This window comes from Melitaea cinxia, chromosome 17, assembly GCF_905220565.1.
Source record: "Melitaea cinxia chromosome 17, ilMelCinx1.1, whole genome shotgun sequence".
NCBI classification, from domain to species: domain Eukaryota; kingdom Metazoa; phylum Arthropoda; class Insecta; order Lepidoptera; family Nymphalidae; genus Melitaea; species Melitaea cinxia.
This window is the reverse complement of record NC_059410.1, coordinates 4,383,679-4,404,114: the sequence shown is the minus strand read 5'-3', so window position 1 is coordinate 4,404,114 and position 20,436 is coordinate 4,383,679. Positions and strand designations below refer to the sequence as shown.

At 32.9% G+C, this 20,436-nt stretch overlaps 2 protein-coding genes across 2 annotated transcripts in view; one reads left to right on the top strand and one right to left on the bottom strand.

The window, feature by feature from the left end:
* Positions 1–20,436, top strand: part of LOC123661588 (probable beta-hexosaminidase fdl) — a 59,706-nt gene that overhangs the window by 3,875 nt on the left and 35,395 nt on the right. The window lies entirely within an intron of this gene.
* Positions 1–20,436, bottom strand: part of LOC123661589 — a 37,135-nt gene that overhangs the window by 6,270 nt on the left and 10,429 nt on the right. The window contains exon 3 of the mRNA XM_045596541.1: positions 18,047–18,053. Coding sequence (XP_045452497.1) covers positions 18,047–18,053 — 7 coding nt within the window. The remainder of the gene's footprint in view (positions 1–18,046; positions 18,054–20,436) is intronic.

Here is a 20,436-nt window from a genome sequence, read left to right as displayed (position 1 = left end):
CTTGTCTCAGCCATATATATAGGACACAAAATTATCAGATACTATTTTGATTAAAAAATAATTGGAGTGCTATTTCCATAAGTTTAAAAATGAAATATAGATGCATATCATAAGTGTACTGTGTAAATACTCAATCAAATAGATATTTTTAATGATTATAAATTGAAGATTCTTTTCATTTTTTATGAATTACGTAATGTATTAGTTTTTTTTTATAATTTCTGAACTGTCAATATTTGAAGGTATTATAAAAATAAATTTGTGTGTGTAATATCTGAATTAGGTACTCTATTTGACGACGAAACGCTTCATAATAATGTAAATAACTTACATGTAATCGTTTTGTGCGATAATGGTATTAGTTTTTTTTTGAAAAATATAGTAAATATGATTAAAAAAATACGTAACATATTACAAAGTATTTTATTGTAGTATTTAAAACTGTCCGACCCGTGCCCACTTCGTTGGGCGTTAATTATTTTTGTGATGCAAATATATAGTAAACTTTTCATCTAGCTCGTATTTCTTCCAACTTGACTTACATATACTATTATTTTTCACTAAATTTTTTGTTCAATAACAATAAAATATAGCCTATATCACTTATGAATAGCTTTCTGTTAGTGAAAGAATTTTCATGATAGGATCAGTATTTGCGAAGATTAACCCCCTACAAACAAACAAATCTAGAAACTTTATCTCTGATCTAGAATACCCGCGAGGAATTTGACGTTTTAAACTTTATGGCCATTGTGCTCCCCTCATGTGAGTCATTGTATTTTATTGCGTCTGACCTTTGCCAATTAAGACTAGCTCGTTGGTGCCGTTTGTAGTGACCCTGCTTTTTGCTCCGTGGGTTGCGGGTTCGATTCCTGTCTGAGTCTGGGTGTAATATTTGTATGTATATATATATTCTCTCAGGTTCTCGTTGGCTTTGTTGCGACTAAAAGGATCTATGCTGGCCAGCTACGGTTTTCTGCATTAATCGTCCACCAATCATGCCACACACAAACTTTCGCAAGCTGCAGTATATTCTGAACAGTGAAGCTTTTTTGGTTTCAACGGAAGCAATGGCGACGCGTACGGTTAGATGAAGCTGTTCTTGTTCTTGGCCGCCGCGGGCGCTGCTTTCTTTGGGAGGTTGGCTTGCGCATGCGCGCCGGTGATCCGGGCGCTCTCATTGGTCAAATAACAAGCGTGTACCGTTTAAAATGAAATTACGACATTTCATTGGTTAAGTAAAAGAGCGCACGGAAAGTTAAAAATTATAAACATTTGAACGTTAAAAACGGAACAATATATGTATGTATTATTTCTATGTTTTATTTATATATTTAACAAAACTTCAAACGTGAACATTTTTTTATATCGGTCTAATAGATACGGAGATTAAATAGCTTTAAACGTTCAATTTTTTTATCTCCGTAATACTATTAAAGAAAAAGATAACACGATTAAGTTCCCCAAATCTTGAGACGCTAAAACACATAGGTAATAGATAAGATCAATTTGTAAGTTTAATTGTGTGGAATTTAACAAGCAATAAACTAATTATAGACTCAGGACTTTGAGTTATATTATTATTTTAGTCTTGAGACCTACTTTGTATAATTTTTGTTATTTAATAACTAGCTGTGCCCGCGACTTCAATAACAAAAAAAATATTATTCAGTTCGCAGAGTTATAAAATAAATTCCTAAAATAAAAGTAGCCTAAGTTACTCCTTATTACATCAGCTGTCAGCCAGTGAAAGTCCCGTCAAAATCGGACCAGCCGTATCAGAGATTTGCCGGAACAGACAGACAGACAAAAGTTGTAAAAAAGGTTATTTTGGTATATGTACCGTGTATACATTCATATGCATTTAGTAAAAACCGTTATTTTAATCTTACAGACACTCTAATTTTATTTGTATAGATTCGCCCATGAAAAATGTTATGTTGTTCACCAACTTCAACAAAGGAGAATGCCGCTGTTTTTTTTTCTGAGATCTGACAAGTAATTTTTGAGTACTTATCTCTAATAATGGGTACATTTTTTTTCTACGATCTACGTTGTACGCTTCAGCCTGTAATATTCCACTACTGGGCATAGGCCTCTTTCCCCATGTAGGAGAAGGATCAGAGCTTAATCCACCACGCTGCTCCAATGCGGGTTGGTTTGTACGACATATATCTTGTTACTATGAGTAACGATCGCTATCAGGTGTACATGATAACAACAGGGACCGACGGCTTAATGTGCTCTCCGAGGCACGGTGGGGAGACCCACAAGGACTGCACAAACACCCAGACCACGGCAAACACCTGTATGGCCAATAAAAATGTTTGTCATGTGCGGAGATCGAACCCGTAACCGCCAGCGCAACAGGTACAATCCACGGCTGTAACCGTTGCGCCAACGCAGCGTCTACGTTGTATTTATACCTCAACTATTTGCTCGGTTTTCCGATTGTAGTGATTCTTTATTTAATCGAAAGCTGATACTTGTCATGTTGTCCCATTTAAATTTGATCGAGATCTGACAAGTACTTTTTGAGTTTCTTGAATACACTTGAACATTTTTTCGTATTACTTTTCGATGTAATTAAAGTCGGTTTTTTTTGCGTGGGAGCAAACAAAATTATTTATCACAGCCTTTGAGAGGGAAAAAAAAATTGACTGTTATCTTTTATTTATTTACATATTTACACGTAAAAATAAAGAAAGGAAATTTAACAATCCTTAGAGCCATATTCTAAGACTACATCAAGAATAACTAAAATATATTCAAAAAGAAAACACTACTAAAATAAAACTATAAGTTACACGTGAAATTTATATTAAAAAAAAAAAAAAACGGTCAGAGCTAATACAGATCGAACTAACTTCAATACCACTATGTACTTTGTCATTGAACATATTTACTGAACTACACTTGGCATAATAAATGACAACAATTCTGATGAAATGTCGATACGTAGATAAATAATATTTATTTTATTATTGTTATAGTGCTCAACTGTAGGTTATTGACTTATTTTTAACCAACTTCCAAAAAAGGAGGAGGTTCTCGATGCGAATGTTTTTTTTAAAAGTATGTTACCTTAGAACTTTTGACTAGGTGGAACGATTTTGATGAATTTTATTTTAATCGAAAGGTCGTGTGTGTCATGTGATCCCATTTAAATTTAATTGAGATCTAACAAGTACTTTTCTTTTTTTTCTGATAACGATCGTTACTCATAGTAGGGAATATATTCGCCGACCCGCATTGGAGCAGCGTGGTGGATTAAGCTCTGATCCTTCTCCTACATGGGGAATGAGGCCTATGCCCAGTAGTGGGATATTACAGGCTGAAGCGAAGTACTTTTCAAGTTGTATCTAATAACGCGTATTTACTTTATAATTTTTTCGTCGACCTGCGTTGTATTATATCACAAACTTTTTAATCGAAAGCTGATGCTTGTTGTGTAGTCCAATTTAAATTTGATCGATATCTAATGACTACTTTTTGAGTAATCTTTGCGCGGATAACGCGGATTTACTTGATTATTTTTTCGTCTACTTACGTTGTACCTATTACTTGTCGATGTAATTGAAGTCGCTTTTTTTTTCTTTTGCGAGCAGATATAATTATTTAAACGAACGTATGGTTCGCCTGATGCTAAACGGTTACCATAGCCTATGGTCACCTGCAATTATTACTTCTTCACGAACACGTCGACCCTAGCCGCGATACTCCCTAGGTACCTCTCACACTGCAGGAGCACAACACTACTTTCGATAAGGTTTCGATAAGGTATTTCCCCAGTAGTTGATTACATAAAAAAAATCTTAGAAGTAATTTACGTTACATATTAGTATTTACCCAGAAGGGTTTTTAAACAAATATAATCTTGTTAGTAATTGTTTCATACGTTCACGAATCAGTAACATTCTTGTAACATTTACAGATACAACACACACAACGCTTACTAATTCATCAGAATTTCTTCAGAATCTCCTCTGGGCCACGATAAATCGTAATATTATTAGTAATCTGGGAAATCTCTTACCTGTATGAAATAATAATGGTATCTGTTCTACCGACGTCTGTTACAGCCAATTCACTAATGAATGTAATTAGAGGAATGGATTATGTTTGCCAAAGTGTGTAATTATGTATAGTATGACGATATTTTTATGTGATTATTTACTTTTACATTTAATTTATTTATATAATTTCTGTTTTGCTGCATTTTGTGCTTTAGCGATTTATACCATGTGTTAACGAGTCAAAATTATAAAATGAATGATATAGATATAAAACAGTAGGTACAATTACCGACGTGGTTTTTCGTTTGTAGTTATCTAAATTTCAGTGCTATAATGCAATCGGCAAATGTATGTCACGGATGCGTCACGTGACATACTAGACAATAGTCGATGTCGATGGGTTGACGCAATGGTCACACATTTAGCAATCCCGGAGCAGACTAGCTCATGAAAAATGTTTTTATATAGATACCACGCGAATATTGGTCGTAATCTGGATATTTGTATTTCTATTTTGTTGTAGCATTGCCTTCCTACTAGGGTCGATTGCAAGCTCCTTGATTTTATAATTCACAGCATATTGTTACATCTCGATTCAATCGATCGTCCTACGATTGCTATCTAGTCCCCATTGCTTGACTTTTTATTTCTTTACTATACCGACGGTATATTGATATGAGTAATGATTTGTAACTAAAAAGGATTTTATCTTATGACATTTTTTCTCATTACTATTTATTATAAGACTAAGAACGAAATAGATGAGAAACAACTTATTTTGAACCGGTAATGCAGAAGTTATTAATAAAATACAAAAAAAAAAATCCAATCCCAAAAAATCAAAAATTTTAATAGCATATTGAAATAAAATAATATAAATAAATAAATAAATGACCGCCTCACACTCGACGACCCTCACTAGAATTTACTCCTTTATCAGGGGCCCGGAAACACATACAATTCACAAGCACAAACACCCGGACCACGGCAAACGTCTGTATGGGCAATACAAATATATGCCGTGTGCCCCGCATAAGACCCGCACACGCCAGCGCAACAGCCGTCATGACGACGATCGATGTGTCGTCAAAAAATTTATTATATTAAATTTAAAATATATTATGGCCTTTTTGTTTCTAATTTATATCTATTCTTATATATATATATATATATATCTTATTTATTATGATATTGTATAAGTATTTTGTTCGACATATTAGTTTTTACATTATAGGTATCACATTTTTAATACAAAATCGAGCATCCAAATACTATATAAACCAAACGAACACAAACTAGAAGTACACTTGAGCTTGTAGCAACTTACTCAAGAGCTACTTCCTAGCCAGCATTAGCATGTTTAGATTCAGTTAGTGCTGACTTAGACGAGTCTAAGCCGTGTTCGCTCTTAGTGAATAGACGAGTTAGTTGAACGCGATATTGATAATAGTTTCAGAGATTTTGTAAGAAGCTATGTCGATGATTTGTGTGAATTAAGATAATCTATGGTATTACAATAAGATGGAACAAACTAATTTTGGAATGCCTTACTGTAAGTTACAGTTTTTAGGAAGGTGCCACACATTAGAATTCAAGCTAGGACTTAATCAGCAATAAATATAGGACTTAACACAAAAGTCAACAGTGTTAAATTAAATGTTTTTGCGTATTACTTATATTTCTTTTTAATGGGTAGCTAACGATGATGAATTTATTTTTATTCAATAATTTTATCAATTTCTTCTTTTGTATATTTAATAGATGAATTTTTCAGTTTTTACAAAAGATTACCAGTTTTATATGTTACAGATCTCAATGCATAGACCTAGATAAATCATAAGACAGCAGATTTAAAAAGCCTTCAAAACTTACACAGTGTCACCGACACAAAAATTAACTAAATACTTGAGAACTCCTAGGTTCAAAAATAGTTGGCTAATACAAAAAAAGATACTTAAAATATGTAGTACATACAACATTACATACATATAGTACATACAACATACAACCTTAGCGAAATAGATCATTCCAATGAACAATAAAGCTTATTCCAAATTTTTCTCATCATCATTCACATTTAACGACAATTTTTCGGAAATAGAGAGTCGATGGTCATGCCTTAATTGTCTTCAAATTGTGGTTACATTTTGTGCTGGAATTCAAAAAATAACGTGAGGAAATGTAGGTAAGGAAATTCTAAAACATGCCTGCCGGCCAGGAGTATAAATGCTTCTCTAGTAACATGCAATTTTACACAGTGCATATTTAAAATGCTCGCGACAAGTGGTTTATGAAACACATTAAATAAAAGAAAAATTTCGTAATTCATTACAAAAAAAAATACTGCTATGATAGTTTTGGACTTTGTATACGCAAAGAGGTATTCACTTACTTACAATTAATTATTATGAGAAAATAATTTGATCATGTACAGTGGATTCGTTAAGTTAGTTTAGTTATAAGGATAAGTTAGTCATTGTTCAGTCTGTCAGTCAGTCCGTTCAGCCTATTGCAGTCCACTGCTAGACATAGGGCTCCCCAAGTTCATATTAATAATCATTTTTGTTTAAAATAAATTGAGATATTAATTTTACTTTGATATTTTAATTAAGGATCGATTTTTTGTTTCGTTTTTTTTTTATCTACTCGTTTCGTTTTTTTTTTATTATCTACATGACACAATATCATACATATTCTAGTTAGCACATTACCAAAATGTGATTGTCTACGTTAATTTAGCATTATCTAGATAAACAATATTTATAGATTAGATAATGTCTACACAATAACTGTTTATCTTAATGCACTGTGGACCTTGATAATATACTACTAGTTGTACCCCGCGGTTTCCCCGCGTTTATTAGAGAAAAACCAGTACTAAAATAAAAAAATTAAAAAATTTAAAAATTAAATTTAATTTAATTTAATTTAATTTAATTGGAGACCGCGTCTTGGAAAACGCAGTGTCTTCCGGCCTGTTGGACTGACGATCTACGTAAGATTGCCGGTGCAGGCTGGATGAGGCTTACGGAAAACCGGGGTGTTTGGCGCGAACTTGGAAGGTCGGTTGGAGGTCTATGTCCAGCAGTGGACTGCAATAGGCTGAGCTGAATGACAGTACTAAAATACTAAATAGCCTATAGCCTTCCTCGGGAAATGGGTTATCCAACACACAAAAAATTTATCAATTCGAACCAGTATTTTCTGAGATTAGCGGGTTCAAACAAATAAACTCGCCAGTTTTATAATATTTAATAATTATATACGTATTTTTTTTATAAATATTCAACTTTGTGCAAAGGCCTAGTTTCTTGTTTACGAGAAAATTTTAAGATATATCAACCACACGGCTTCGGTGTGAAGACAAAAAATGTTCAGTACTTTCATGATTTATCCTTAAATGTCTCCCAAGACATGCACATACATAAAATAATCGCAGTCTTACTTCACAATTTTCGCCTTTTTGCAATTAGCTGAGCACTGAGCACGAGATGAATTTTAACCTCATTGTGATTTTATAAAGTATATACTGGTCATTTTTGTTTTTTTTTTTCTTTTTGTATTTAAAATAAGCAAAACAATATTCTTTAATACGAACTATTAACTGAATATCAAAAGAAATGTGAGTTTTTGTTACAAATATTCAAAAATTCATTCGAACCGAACTAACGCGACTCGACCCTTTGTTTTACGACGGCATCAAGGACAGCCCGGCCGTAAACCGTCGCCATGATGAATGGTAAAACACCACACACCTTCATGTTTCTATACTGATCATTTCTCTTTTATTTTAATACCTTGCGAACTTTGTACCGCCAGCTTTCTTTGACTCATTTTTACACACGCTTGACTTGGGGAGTAAGCTGGTGAATGCGTGACGAGATCGTTACGAAAAGTGTGATCGGGTGAGGCGAACGGAAGTTGAGAGGAAGATATGTATTATATTTTGGTATGTATCTGTATATGTATTTGTTAGTATGTAGTATGTTATATTTTTAAATATACAATATATGTATAAATTTATCAAATTTATCATCTTTTCTTTTTTCTTTTTTTTATGTTATTTTTCTTGCTCTTAAGTAAATACCTCTTGCACTGTTTGCCTCACTACATAAAGCACTTACTCATGACCATGGGTTGACTGGAACCACCTTTGCCATAAACCTTATTATTATATTGTTTTTACATGTATTTCTTGAGTGCAATAAAGTATATATATATATATATATATATATATATATATATATTAGTAAAGATGGAGAGAGAGTGTTTCGTTTCGTATATTACTGTAGGGGCGACTAAAGAAGTCTTATTTTAATCGTGTGGTCTAAAATACACGTTATATTGTCGTGTGATTAGATTAGATTTTCTTTATTTTTAACTAATACAATAAAAACGATTATCCAATTTGCTGTCTTTAAGCATTGTGGTGATTCGTGCAAAATGTACGTGCCAAAATGTATGTATATACATTTTGGCAATTAATCTTTCCATAATCTTTTTGACTTTTTTTTCTGTAACGTAATTGTGTTTAATGTTAAAAATAATTTCGATCGTGCGGTCTGCGCGGGCAATATCAATAACCGATTTTGATATAATCTTTTAATTTTCAACTTAAAATATTGTTTCTCTTAAACCTATATAAAGTGTTTTGTGTATTCTATACGCGTATTTTTTGTATTTTTACAAATACATATTTTAGTATTTGTTTTTTACCAAAATTAAAAATTAACCATGTAATTAATAAAATAAAAAAACATTATTACGTCTGCTATATGCTGTAAATTTGCCCCTTATCAAAAACTACTACCAAACTACAACGGTTTGTCTTCAAACAACCAAACTCTTAACTTTTTTATACAAAACTAAAAAAATCGAGATAAAAAATCCAAATAAGAGTTCATTATCCACAAACAAGGTATAAAGCCTGTTCCATAGAATTACACGTGTTATTGAGGAGCAATTGCATCCGGTGCAATTTGTAGGCTCAGACCGACTACCGAGGCGTGTAAGTCGGAGTCGGCTGGCAAGAATCAATTATCGCAAATGCGATTTTTATTCCGGTCGCCGACGGTCGTTACGGTGGCTTTAACCCATGAGTGCTATTGCAATGCATCAAATAAAATCGTGCATATGATTTGATTTGTCTGACAGTAAATAGAGGACTTTTTATATCCCTATTTCGCATGGTTGCATCGTTTTTCATAAAACTGCGAACTACTTTGCACAGCGGGAAATATCCTTCTTAAAATCTGGAGCAGTATGACTGGGGGAGTACTTCGACCTTAAAGAAGATCACAGCTAAATAACAGTTCTTTCAAGCAGTGTTGTACTCCTGTGTTGAGTATTGTCACCAGAGCTCCTTCAATTTAGAGGTCGAGTTGGCAAAGCGTTTGTGATCCTTTTGGTATTTCAGGCTTTTATAAAATACGGTAATCGCTTACCATCAGGTGAGCCGTATGCTTGTCTGCCTAGCGAGTTGTATAAGAAAATCCTTAATACCGCGAAAGAGAGATTATTATTTAATAAAAACCACCTATTTATTAGTTACGGGACATTTTATATTTATGTATATTATAAGGTTCATATATATTAGTAAAATCCTTATAAATAATATTTTTATATTAACCCAATCAAAAACGGGATGTATAATATTTACAAAAAAAAAGCAAAAAGCTAGAACAAATTTAGTTTATAAAAAATGTAGTTTAATTTACATGTTATATTCAAATTAATAAACCGATATGAAACCTATAAATAATCAAACGGTTGGCTGAAAAAAACTAGTCAGTGTTCGTTAGACTGAATAAATGAACCACTTCAGACTAGCGGAGGGGCGGAAAGTACTGCACCTATTGAAAAAAATATACTTTTCAAAGAGCTATTAAACAGAACCATCAATAATAGACATAAGTATAAATTTATCATTCCAAAAATAGCATATAATGTATGTATTTCAAATTATATCAAATTTAAAACTATATAATTAACTTATTTTTCTTCTTTATTATATAAATTTATTCTAAAATATCTAAGCAACCAATTTTAAACCGCTACCAGAATAAACATAGCCACCTATAAATAAATCCGCCTCCAGACATAGACCAGACATTTTCAGGGCATGTTTTAAGCACTCAACATTCCTACAAATTGTAGGCTACAATGAACGAACGGCTCCCCTCATGTACTTGGTCCCTCGTGCATGCTCTTAAACTCAATTATTAGAATAGCTAGACTGTGATTTAGGAATTAAGTGATGGATTTTGTGGAATAATGGACTGACTTCACAGCTTTAAGATTGTTGTTGATGCTTGTACTTTTAATTACTATGAATTCGATTGAAAGTTAACTAGATTTTACCTGTTTACCAAGTGTTGCCCGACACAACGACACGACGTGTAATAGTTTTATTTAATTTGCCTCATATTATAAAGATGTTTTTAGCAGTTTATTCTCGCACTTACATAAAAAATCTCGCAAGTTATCTCGCTAAATATTTGTGACATCAGCATAACGGCTTAATAATTTCATTGCGATGTGGAATAGATTTTTTTTTTTGTTAAAACATAAATTATAGACGAAATGTCCTCAAATGAGACCTTAAATATCGCAAGAAACAAACTGAACTAAAACAACCTGTAAATATACCGCCGCTAGACAAACGTCCCGTATCGAAGAAAGGCTGTAGTATATGCAACGCCACTCTGATGCAGGCATTGGTAAAAAGAATCACAAAAACAAACACCTAGACCGGAAGCTTATATTTGCACAAATGCAACTATGCGCTCGAAGAGAATCGAACATTAGCCGTTCATCGTTAATGGAACTTTGGACACCACTGTACTAGAACAATCATAACACCAGAAAAATCGAAACGCAATGGCTGTAGCATTTGACACTAGAGTACAGATCCTAATCTTCTGTATATTAATCGTGAAGGAAAAACTTTCTATCCTTTTTTACGAAAATTGCTCGGACAGAGGCGTATAAAATTTCACACACTATAGTTTATATACAGAAGGAGTGCAGATGCTAGTGTTTTTTTAAAATTAGGCACAAAAGTTCATTAAATCAATTTAAAAAACATTACACACACTACCATGTATTTGACACGCACACACGCATTTATATACTTTCTTGTTTAATGTTCGAACTTATAATTTAAATTAATTATGGTCGAATTAAGACCACTGGGCGACCAATAGTAACAATTATTGTGTATTATCAATAGCATTGTAAAATTATCTTAGTCACATTTAAGTATCATCAGGACTTATCAAATATTTAATTACACCGAGGTCTAAACTGAGTTCTATATAGTGTACTATATATAAAAATATTATAGAGTTCCTATCAATAAAATTACGCTTACAACCCTGGAGCTAATGTTCAAAATTACTATGCTCCGATTTTCCACTATTACACCTACGACAACATTTGAAAGAAAATTCGTAGATAGTGAGCTATTTTAAAAAAATCGACAAACTTAAGACTATGTATATTTGAGGATTTACATAGTATTAGACTAGGCTTGCAATTACTTAAATTGTTCCAATACTCAGTAGAAGCGTTTGAAAAATTTAGTTCCAACTATTTCATTTTGTATTGTGGCCGTTTCAATACTGTGCCCCGAATTATTGTTGTACTCAAAATACTAAACACTTTTAAGCTCGTAGTATTCCGTAATCTTTGTGAATAAAGAACAAAAGACACGTACTAATCAGGTAAACATGGAAGATCTATGAAGTTGAATTTCGAGGGACTTTCTTCACGTACCTACACTATGAGTAGATGACGTCAGATGAACAAGCTTTTCAGGAATCTCCGCCCCTACAGAGATAGAACGGAGGGTTAAAGTTTGTACGGAACTTCGTTATTTCTGGACTTTGAAGTAGTATGAAGTATGAAAGTTTGTATGTTGGGTTTTGATAACAATAGAAAATGTTTTATTTTTCATTGCTGGAATCCTAAAGCATGAGAAGATTCAAATTAGGACAAGCATTTGGGAAGAAAGAATGACTTTTTCTTTAAAATTTTAAATTGAAACCCTTATAGAATATTACGCTAACAGAGCTTAATGTATTTTCTGTCCTTAAAAAGAAACTACTTACAAGTGTCTTAATATTATTTTTGTAGTTGTAGTTTTCAACTGTTTATTTTCCTTTAGGAGTGAATCCGTTGATCGCAGTTAGTTATTAATATAGTTTAAATTATAATTATATGTGTAAAGGGCCGCCATTGCTCTATATTCTAAAGACCTAGTCCTACCTACTAAATTACGCGACACTCTAACCAGAACAATTAGATCTCACGTCTCACTTAACACCTAAACGAAGTCTAGAAATCCTTTGTGCGCAAAGATTTTCACAAAGGCGAGACTCAGTATGATATCATTTTTGTGAGAATATTGCTCGTTTCTTACCCATATTTTTTAACTTTAGGATATAATATGAGTGTTATTAAAAAATAGCACACTGAATGAATTGGCGTTTTTAAGTATAAACACATTTCACGTCAGTACTTGGATAATTGATTTTGTTGTATAATTAAATCTGTTCTTAATCTATTAAAATTGAAGCGACGCTTTGTTTTGCTTTACTCGGCTCGTTAATCTTTGTGATTCGGGTATTAAAAAATACTTAATACAAAAAACTATTTATTGTTTTAATATAATGTTTTAAAATATAACAATTCTTGTAGAAAACACATCGTACGCAAAAGCGAATACTCGTATATACCTATGATTTTTTGTGGAAATTTCGAGGTGAAATTTAGCTAAAACAGCTATCTAAGAACTAAGTTTCATTATAATCAGTAGTCCTACCTCGAAAGTGTAACAAACATCCATGCAGCTCCACAAACTTTCTTATGTTACAATATTACGATTAAGTAAAATCTTAAAGGAATGCTTAGGATTTTATTCGTGCAAGAATATAGCTCTCAAGAATTCAAGAGAGCTATAGCTCTCAAGAATTCAAGAAAAATAAACCACACTATCTCGTTTAATGTATACAAAGCATCCTCTCTAGCGATTGCGACAAACAAGGAAATACCACTATCTTACCTATTTATCTCGCGCCTTTAATAAAGATGAAGCTATTTAAACGAATTCACGAAAAACACAAACAAAAGCGTTTGTCCGCAAACGAAAAATACCGACTTTAATTCACATCGTCAAGTAATAATACAACGTATGTAATCGACGTAATAATTGATGAACTACTTATTACGCTTCAGCCTGTAATATCCTATATATAAAGAAGATATTGCTCTAACCTAAGCTTAAGCTAAGGTTTTAGTACTTGCATATCGCTTATATTTATGTAGGTATTATTTTTGTATATATTCATATAATCGACGTAATAATTGATGAACTACTTATTACGCTTCAGCCTGTAATATCCTATATATAAAGAAGATATTGCTCTAACCTAAGCTTAAGCTAAGGTTTTAGTACTTGCATATCGCTTATATTTATGTAGGTATTATTTTTGTATATATTCATACGCTTCAGCCTGTAATATCCCACTACTGGGCATAGGCTTCTTTCCCCATGTAGGAGAAGGATCAGAGCTTAATCCACCACGCTGCTCCAATGCGGGTTGGCGGATATATTCCCTACTATGAGTAACGATCGCTATCAGGTGTACATGATAACAACCGGGGGGGAATTATTATTAGAGATAAAACAAAAAGTACTCGTTAGATTTTGATGAAATTTAAATGGGACCACATGATAAGCGCCAGCTTTCGACAAAAAGAGAAACATCAAAAGAATTGAGAACCTTCTCCTTTTTAAGTCGGTTAAAAACAATTACACAAAAGGGTCGAACGAAAAGAACAAATATTCAAGTTGTAGGGAGAGCGTATCGCTGTCAACTTGACGAGCGGTTTATCTAATCGAAATGCCTGTTCAGGGATCGATTCCGGTCGTCACACGTCTCCAGAGACGTTGAATCGTTAGAACCTTCGGTGGAGTGAATGAATGCGCCCAGTTAAGGGCTTGTCGAACGTTGCCGATCGATGGTGTGTAACTAATTTATGTGAGATATTAGATAGTAAATTACGTTGAAAGATTCCAAGTAGAAAGAGATAGATTGCCTTACAATATTATTGGTTGTTGTTTAAACATGTGTTAAATAAAATCGAGAACATTTTGTGATGATAACTGTTGATGATAATAGTTCTAGTAAAAAAGTTTGGACTTAAAACTTAATATTTTGCTATTATGGTACAAATAATAACTAGCTGGTACGCAGGTGTTTAACTATAATGCTTTCCGTTTCAAGACTTGGGGTTCGATTCTCGGCCCGAGTCTCAGTGCTATATTTATATCTGTTTTATGTACATAATTTTATAAAATATATAATTTTTTATGTGTACCATACATATATGGTCAACTGTTTCTAAGGTAGGCAAAGTAATGCTTATGTTTCCTATATATTTATATATAAATAAGTATGGAGACATAGAAAAAGAATACAAAAAAAAGTATACAACTTCAAACAAAAAAGTAATATTATTTACTTACATTAGTGTAATGAAAACAATAATAATAAATAGACTTCACATTCAACGGCCTTCAGTAGGATTTTCCACTGTGTCGGGGGTCCGGGAAAACCCGCAATACAAATGTCTGTCGTGAGATCGAACTCGCGACCGCCAGCGAAACAGCCAGGGCTGTGATTGCTTCGCTAACGTCACAAATTAATATTACAGTATGCAAATAGTAAAGTCAATCAATGTAATATGAAGAGTACATTCAAAATAGTATTGACATTTAGCAGAGCATGCGTCACAATCCCGCGACCTTTGTCCTTTGTACATACATAGACCAGTACAACTTCGTTACTTAACTTGTTTACAAATAACTATAGAGAATCATAAATAAGTTACTGTTGAAAATGTGTGATGTAATAAGGCCTAAACTGGCCACAATGTCAAATACAACATATTCTAGGTAAAAGTTTTGCAACTATGATAAGAAAGATTTCCTTATTTTTAACCCGAAAAGAAGAGATTCTCAATTCGTTTTTGTTTTGTTATCTAAAAATACAGTCATTTATATATAGATACGATATTCTTGTTTTCCGTTTTGACCAAATTAAATTTGAAAAATACAATACTAAACTTTATATGGAAAAATGTGGGATAAAATTTTGTATGGCCATAAAAAAATTCAATTTCGGTAAAGTCATAAAGATGAATTTTGTAACAAACATACCATTCGTTTTTAATAATTCTTTAGACGCCTTAAAGTTGTAATACCATTTATATCCATATCGTTGTAAAATAGTAATGATTGCATCAAAATCAAGCTTCTACTACTAGCCACAAATGTGAATACGGGTACAACCGCGCGGCTAGTCGTAGCAGTCGTGACGTCAAAGCTGTGAAATAATTCCGCACAGGAAAGCCACTAACAACGTTGCTCGCCGCAGCGCTTCTGCCGGAAGTTGACGACAAACAGTTCCCTTTCCGATAAATGATGGTTTGCTTAAGTTGACTCGTTGTAAATATGTCACGACGTGGAATAAGCTGACGATTTGTGTCAAACAAGTGCTCTTAATGCTTTTTAGTTGGCCGATGCATTTAAAATATTGGTGGCAATTGACTACGTGGTTGTGAAAATGAAGTATTTACAATCATTAAGTCTTATGAAGCTAATATACCTAAGTTTATAGTACTGTTACTATCTCCTACTCCAGAACAGGACTGAATAGTCATTTTACTGCGGAAATCATTGGAAACCGTTAGGTTCAAATGGCGCTACAAATGTCCATAATTTCTGACGACAACTGAACAAAATATTTAAAGACCTTGCCACTGTTTATAGTGATATTCATTTTTGATTAAAATTTTATTTTAAAGTTTTTTATACGTACTGTTTAAAGATATATTATGTATTGAAAAAGTATAAAAATATTGTAAAAAAGTATATTACCTATTTTTGTCCAAATATTAACAACTTAACTGTTTCCAGTTTACTCACACCTCGCTAAAAAACTAACAGTAAACATCGAAGGCATTAGTCGTTTGCATAGTTGGTAGTTCGGTTGATTCCGAGTCTCGCGTGATTTCAGCAACCGCAATTTTTCAATTTGAACAAACAGCCCTTCGACGATGTTCTCTTTCGTGTCTCCATACCGAGATGAAAGGTTGTCCCAGTTCTTTTGGATCGTGGAATATATTTGATTTAAATATTGATTGCGTTACACATATTATTTATATGTGTTTTTTTCGCGAATCTTTATAACTATCGGGTGTAGATTTAAAAAGTACGAATCTTTAGTACGTAACCAGTTCATTTTTTCAGCGTTCATTTACGTTTCGTATCACCGAGTATTCCTGTATTTAAAACGACCAGATCGTGTATTTTTCTGCATCCATTTAGAAACACTTTGCCAAATATGGAAATGAATGAAGATATAATTTCATCTTTTTTTTATCGATATACAGACTAATACATTATTATCTTGACAAGCAAAAAGAATGCAACAGTTTTTATCGACAAACAATCGGTAAACTCAAATATACATATATTTTATCGGTTAATTATAATGTTTACTACAAGATAAAGATCTTAGGACCTGGGCAGAATATCTACTATGAAATACATAAAGATAGTTATAATAAATAAAAAATGATTCACAAATAATAATTAGGCAAAGAAACAAGTTATTATTCAATTGTAATAGCTGTTATTTCGCACGCGTGTGTATTTCTTGAGAGCATTGAGTTGTCAATACACCTGTAATATTTGTTCGGGGTTTGTACTGCGGGTTTGTTTTTGTTTCATGAAGGGCTTGTTTCACCGGTGCACATGCCTGAGAATTATATCTCGCATAAAAGTTACTATTAAACTTTGTCAGGAGGAATTAACAGGCCTATAGGTTCTATATCACTTCAAAAAATAAACTACATTTTTTGGATTAATAAACTGCTTCCTGCTCCGGAGGTTGAGGGTTCGATTCCCGCCTCAAGTCTAGGTGTGATATGTATTTATTTTTATATATAAGTATTATTTTCATGTTTATCGAAAAAAAAAAAATATAGCTTTATCAGTCGGCTGTTAGCTATATCACAAGCGTTTACTTGCTTACCGTAGGAACAGATGACCGTGTGTGTATGGTTTTGATATTTATATATTAATAAATTATTACTAGAAATACTTACACGGCGAAATATGTTATTTTATCATAATTATTATTTACGCATCTCAAAAAGCAATATGTACTGCTCTTGACTTGTGTTGTGTTACCGTGACGAGTAAGGTAGTCAGAGCTCCTCGCGAGAACTGCGGATAGAGTAGGCACCGTGCGATGCCTCTAACCGTCTAACGTTACAGGAGTCCATAGGTCATTCATTACCATCAGATGAACCCTACGTTTATTTGTCGCCATAAATGAAAAAAAAAAACCTCTGACATTAAACGTCAGATAATTTTAACAGCAACTAGTGAAACAGGCCCTTTAATTCATTTAATATTAAATATTTTTGCGAAAACCTTTGTGTTGGCTGTATATTAGCTTAATTAACTTATTTATCTTTACATTTTAGATGTTAGTTCACGTTATAATTAATTTTGTATTACTCAAACATTAATTATGCGCTAGCAGAAATAGAAAATTGTATATAATACGTGTGTAATGTAATCGGTTTAGAATCAGTTTGCGGTTCAATTGATTACTGATTTAACAATAAATCTCTCGCTCTGCCAGGATTAAAATGTTTAATTCGCTGAAATCATAATTCTAATTAATGTAGGTGTTGTTGATCTTTGTAACTATAATGGTACAACTACGATATTCGCGTGTATACGCACATCAGCGTCATCGTTTCCTTATCGTTACAAGATAAATGTACTAAGTGCGCGTCTAATTTTTCGATATTAAATATCGAACAAATGTTGCTAAAATGAAGCTGAGACGTCATTTTGACGATCTGATTGTGCTTAATTAACCGACTTCCAAAAAAGGAGGAGGTTCTCAATTCGACTGTATATATAAATATTTTTTTATGTATGTTACATCAGAACTTTTGACTGGGTGGAGCGATTTCGACAAATTTTCTTTTAATCGAAAGGTGGTGTGTGCCAATTGGTCCCATTTAAATTTATTTGAGATCTAACAACTACTTTTCGAGCTATATCTAATAATGCGTTTTTACTTGACGCTTTTTTCGTCGACCTACGTTGTATTATACCGCATAACTTTTTACTAGATGTACCGATGTTGATAATTCTTTTTTTGTTGGAAAGGAGATATCCCAAGTTTAGTACCATGATAAGGAAACCAGGATCTGATGATGGGATCCCAGAGAAATTGATGGAAATTCTTGAAAATCCGCAATAACTTTTTACTGGGTGTACCGATTTTGATAATTCTTTTTTTGTTGTAAAAAAGATATCCTTAGTTTAGTACCAAGATAAGGGAACCAGAATCTGATGATGGGATCCCAGAGAAATCGAGGGAACTTCTTGAAAATCCGCAATAACTTTTTACTGGGTGTACCGATTTTAATAATTTTTAATTTAATCGAAAGCTGATGTTTGTCATGTGGTCACATATAAATTTTATCGAGATCTGATATCTACTTTTTGAGTAATCTTTGATAACGCGTTGTTGCTTGACTATCTTTTCGTCGATCTACGTTGTATTACTCGTCGATGTAATTAAAGTCGGTTTTTTTTCGTTTGCGAGCAAACACAATTATTCGTAAAAATATTCCGAATAAAAGAAGACCTTTTTTAAGCAACTACTTTAATAAAACGTCAAAAATAGATAATTAATACTATCACAAGTAGCACCAAAATAACTAGCAATGACGTAATAAAAGTTATGTCAAACCTTTCAGAACGCCACGTGAAAACGATAAATCAATTTCCATTTGCATAATGGAAGCAATAAAATACCTTTTATATACCAAAACAACGCAAGTTAAAAGCATATCTTTCCTCAAACAGTATAACTGTTGAGACAATGTTGTTATACTCGTAATCGATAGAAATAAAAATAAATCTATTGCTAGGCTAACGGCAAATCGTTCTTCAGTATCCGGTAACCAATTCGACTAAGATTTTTCTTAAGTTTTCAAATATACTTTGTAGAGCTCTCAATATCCTTGTTACGGTCTGCAAAATTAAGATAATAAGGAAGAAAATTTATAGTTACATTTCAGAAAATGTAACGATTTGTTATATTTTACGCGTTTGACAATTCGCAAGACACTACAAGGGTACAAAGTCTGTCAGGTCGGCTAGTTTTTAACATAAAAGTTTTCCGAAGTTTTCGAAGCTATCTCCGCGGGGCTAGGTTAAGTAAAGAAACGCAGCGAATTGCACTCTGTAGGTGTTTGTTAAGAGCGAAACAGTTGAATTAAGTAAACGAGTAAATCCGATCTCGTTCGTTAACGAATGGATACGCTTATTGTTATTCTTTATTTTATAACTTAACAATCATAAAACTGTTTACAGTGTTAATCTTATAATCAACAACTTTTTACTTAAAATCTGTCATATTTTTATGGCATAAATTTAAAAGTTAAAAGCCGTCTATTATATTTATATATTATAGTTAATAAACTATTTTCTTTACGTTTCTATTTCTTGCACTGTGTCCCCCGCTATATGACACTCACTCTCGTGACCATTGGTTGACTGGAAGAGATCGCTTCTAGAGATAAGTCCACCTTTGCCATCAACTTTATGTGTAATTTTCTGCACATTATTTTTTTAGTGCAATAAAGTATATAATAATAATAATAATAACAATAATCAATCATATTTATAGAAATTGTTACGAAAAATGGGTAACTGAAGTATTTTTAAGATTAATATAATAGAATAGCTCAACAAAAATTTATTCTCAAAATCATATAGACACATTTTCTAATACACGGCTTATGCCTACATAAAATAATGCATGTAAACCTTATACATGATGTCTCTATCTCTACATATACACATACATATCTCTGTTACAAACACCTACACATTATTATGATTCAGCCTCTAACATCCCACTGCTGGGCATAGGCATCTTTCTCCATATAGGGGAACGATTGGTGCTTAATCCACCAAACTACTCCACTGCGGGCTAGCGGATATGTCCCTACTTTGAGTAACGTTCGCTATCAGGTATTTATAATAACCGAAACCGACAGCTTAACGTGCTGTCCGAGGCACGGCGGGGAGATATATAGGTACATATTCTTATCGTCAACACAGAGGCATCTAACTTTTAACTTTACTTTCTAACGTTAGGCGTTATACGCAAGATGAAACATTCATAATTGCTTAAAAACTTGAATACGACTATGCCACTTGAATATAATTTTGCTAAAATATTACCAGAGCACTCAAATTTTATTTAATGCAAAACGTATAACGTTATTGGTTGCTGTCAACGACACATTCTGA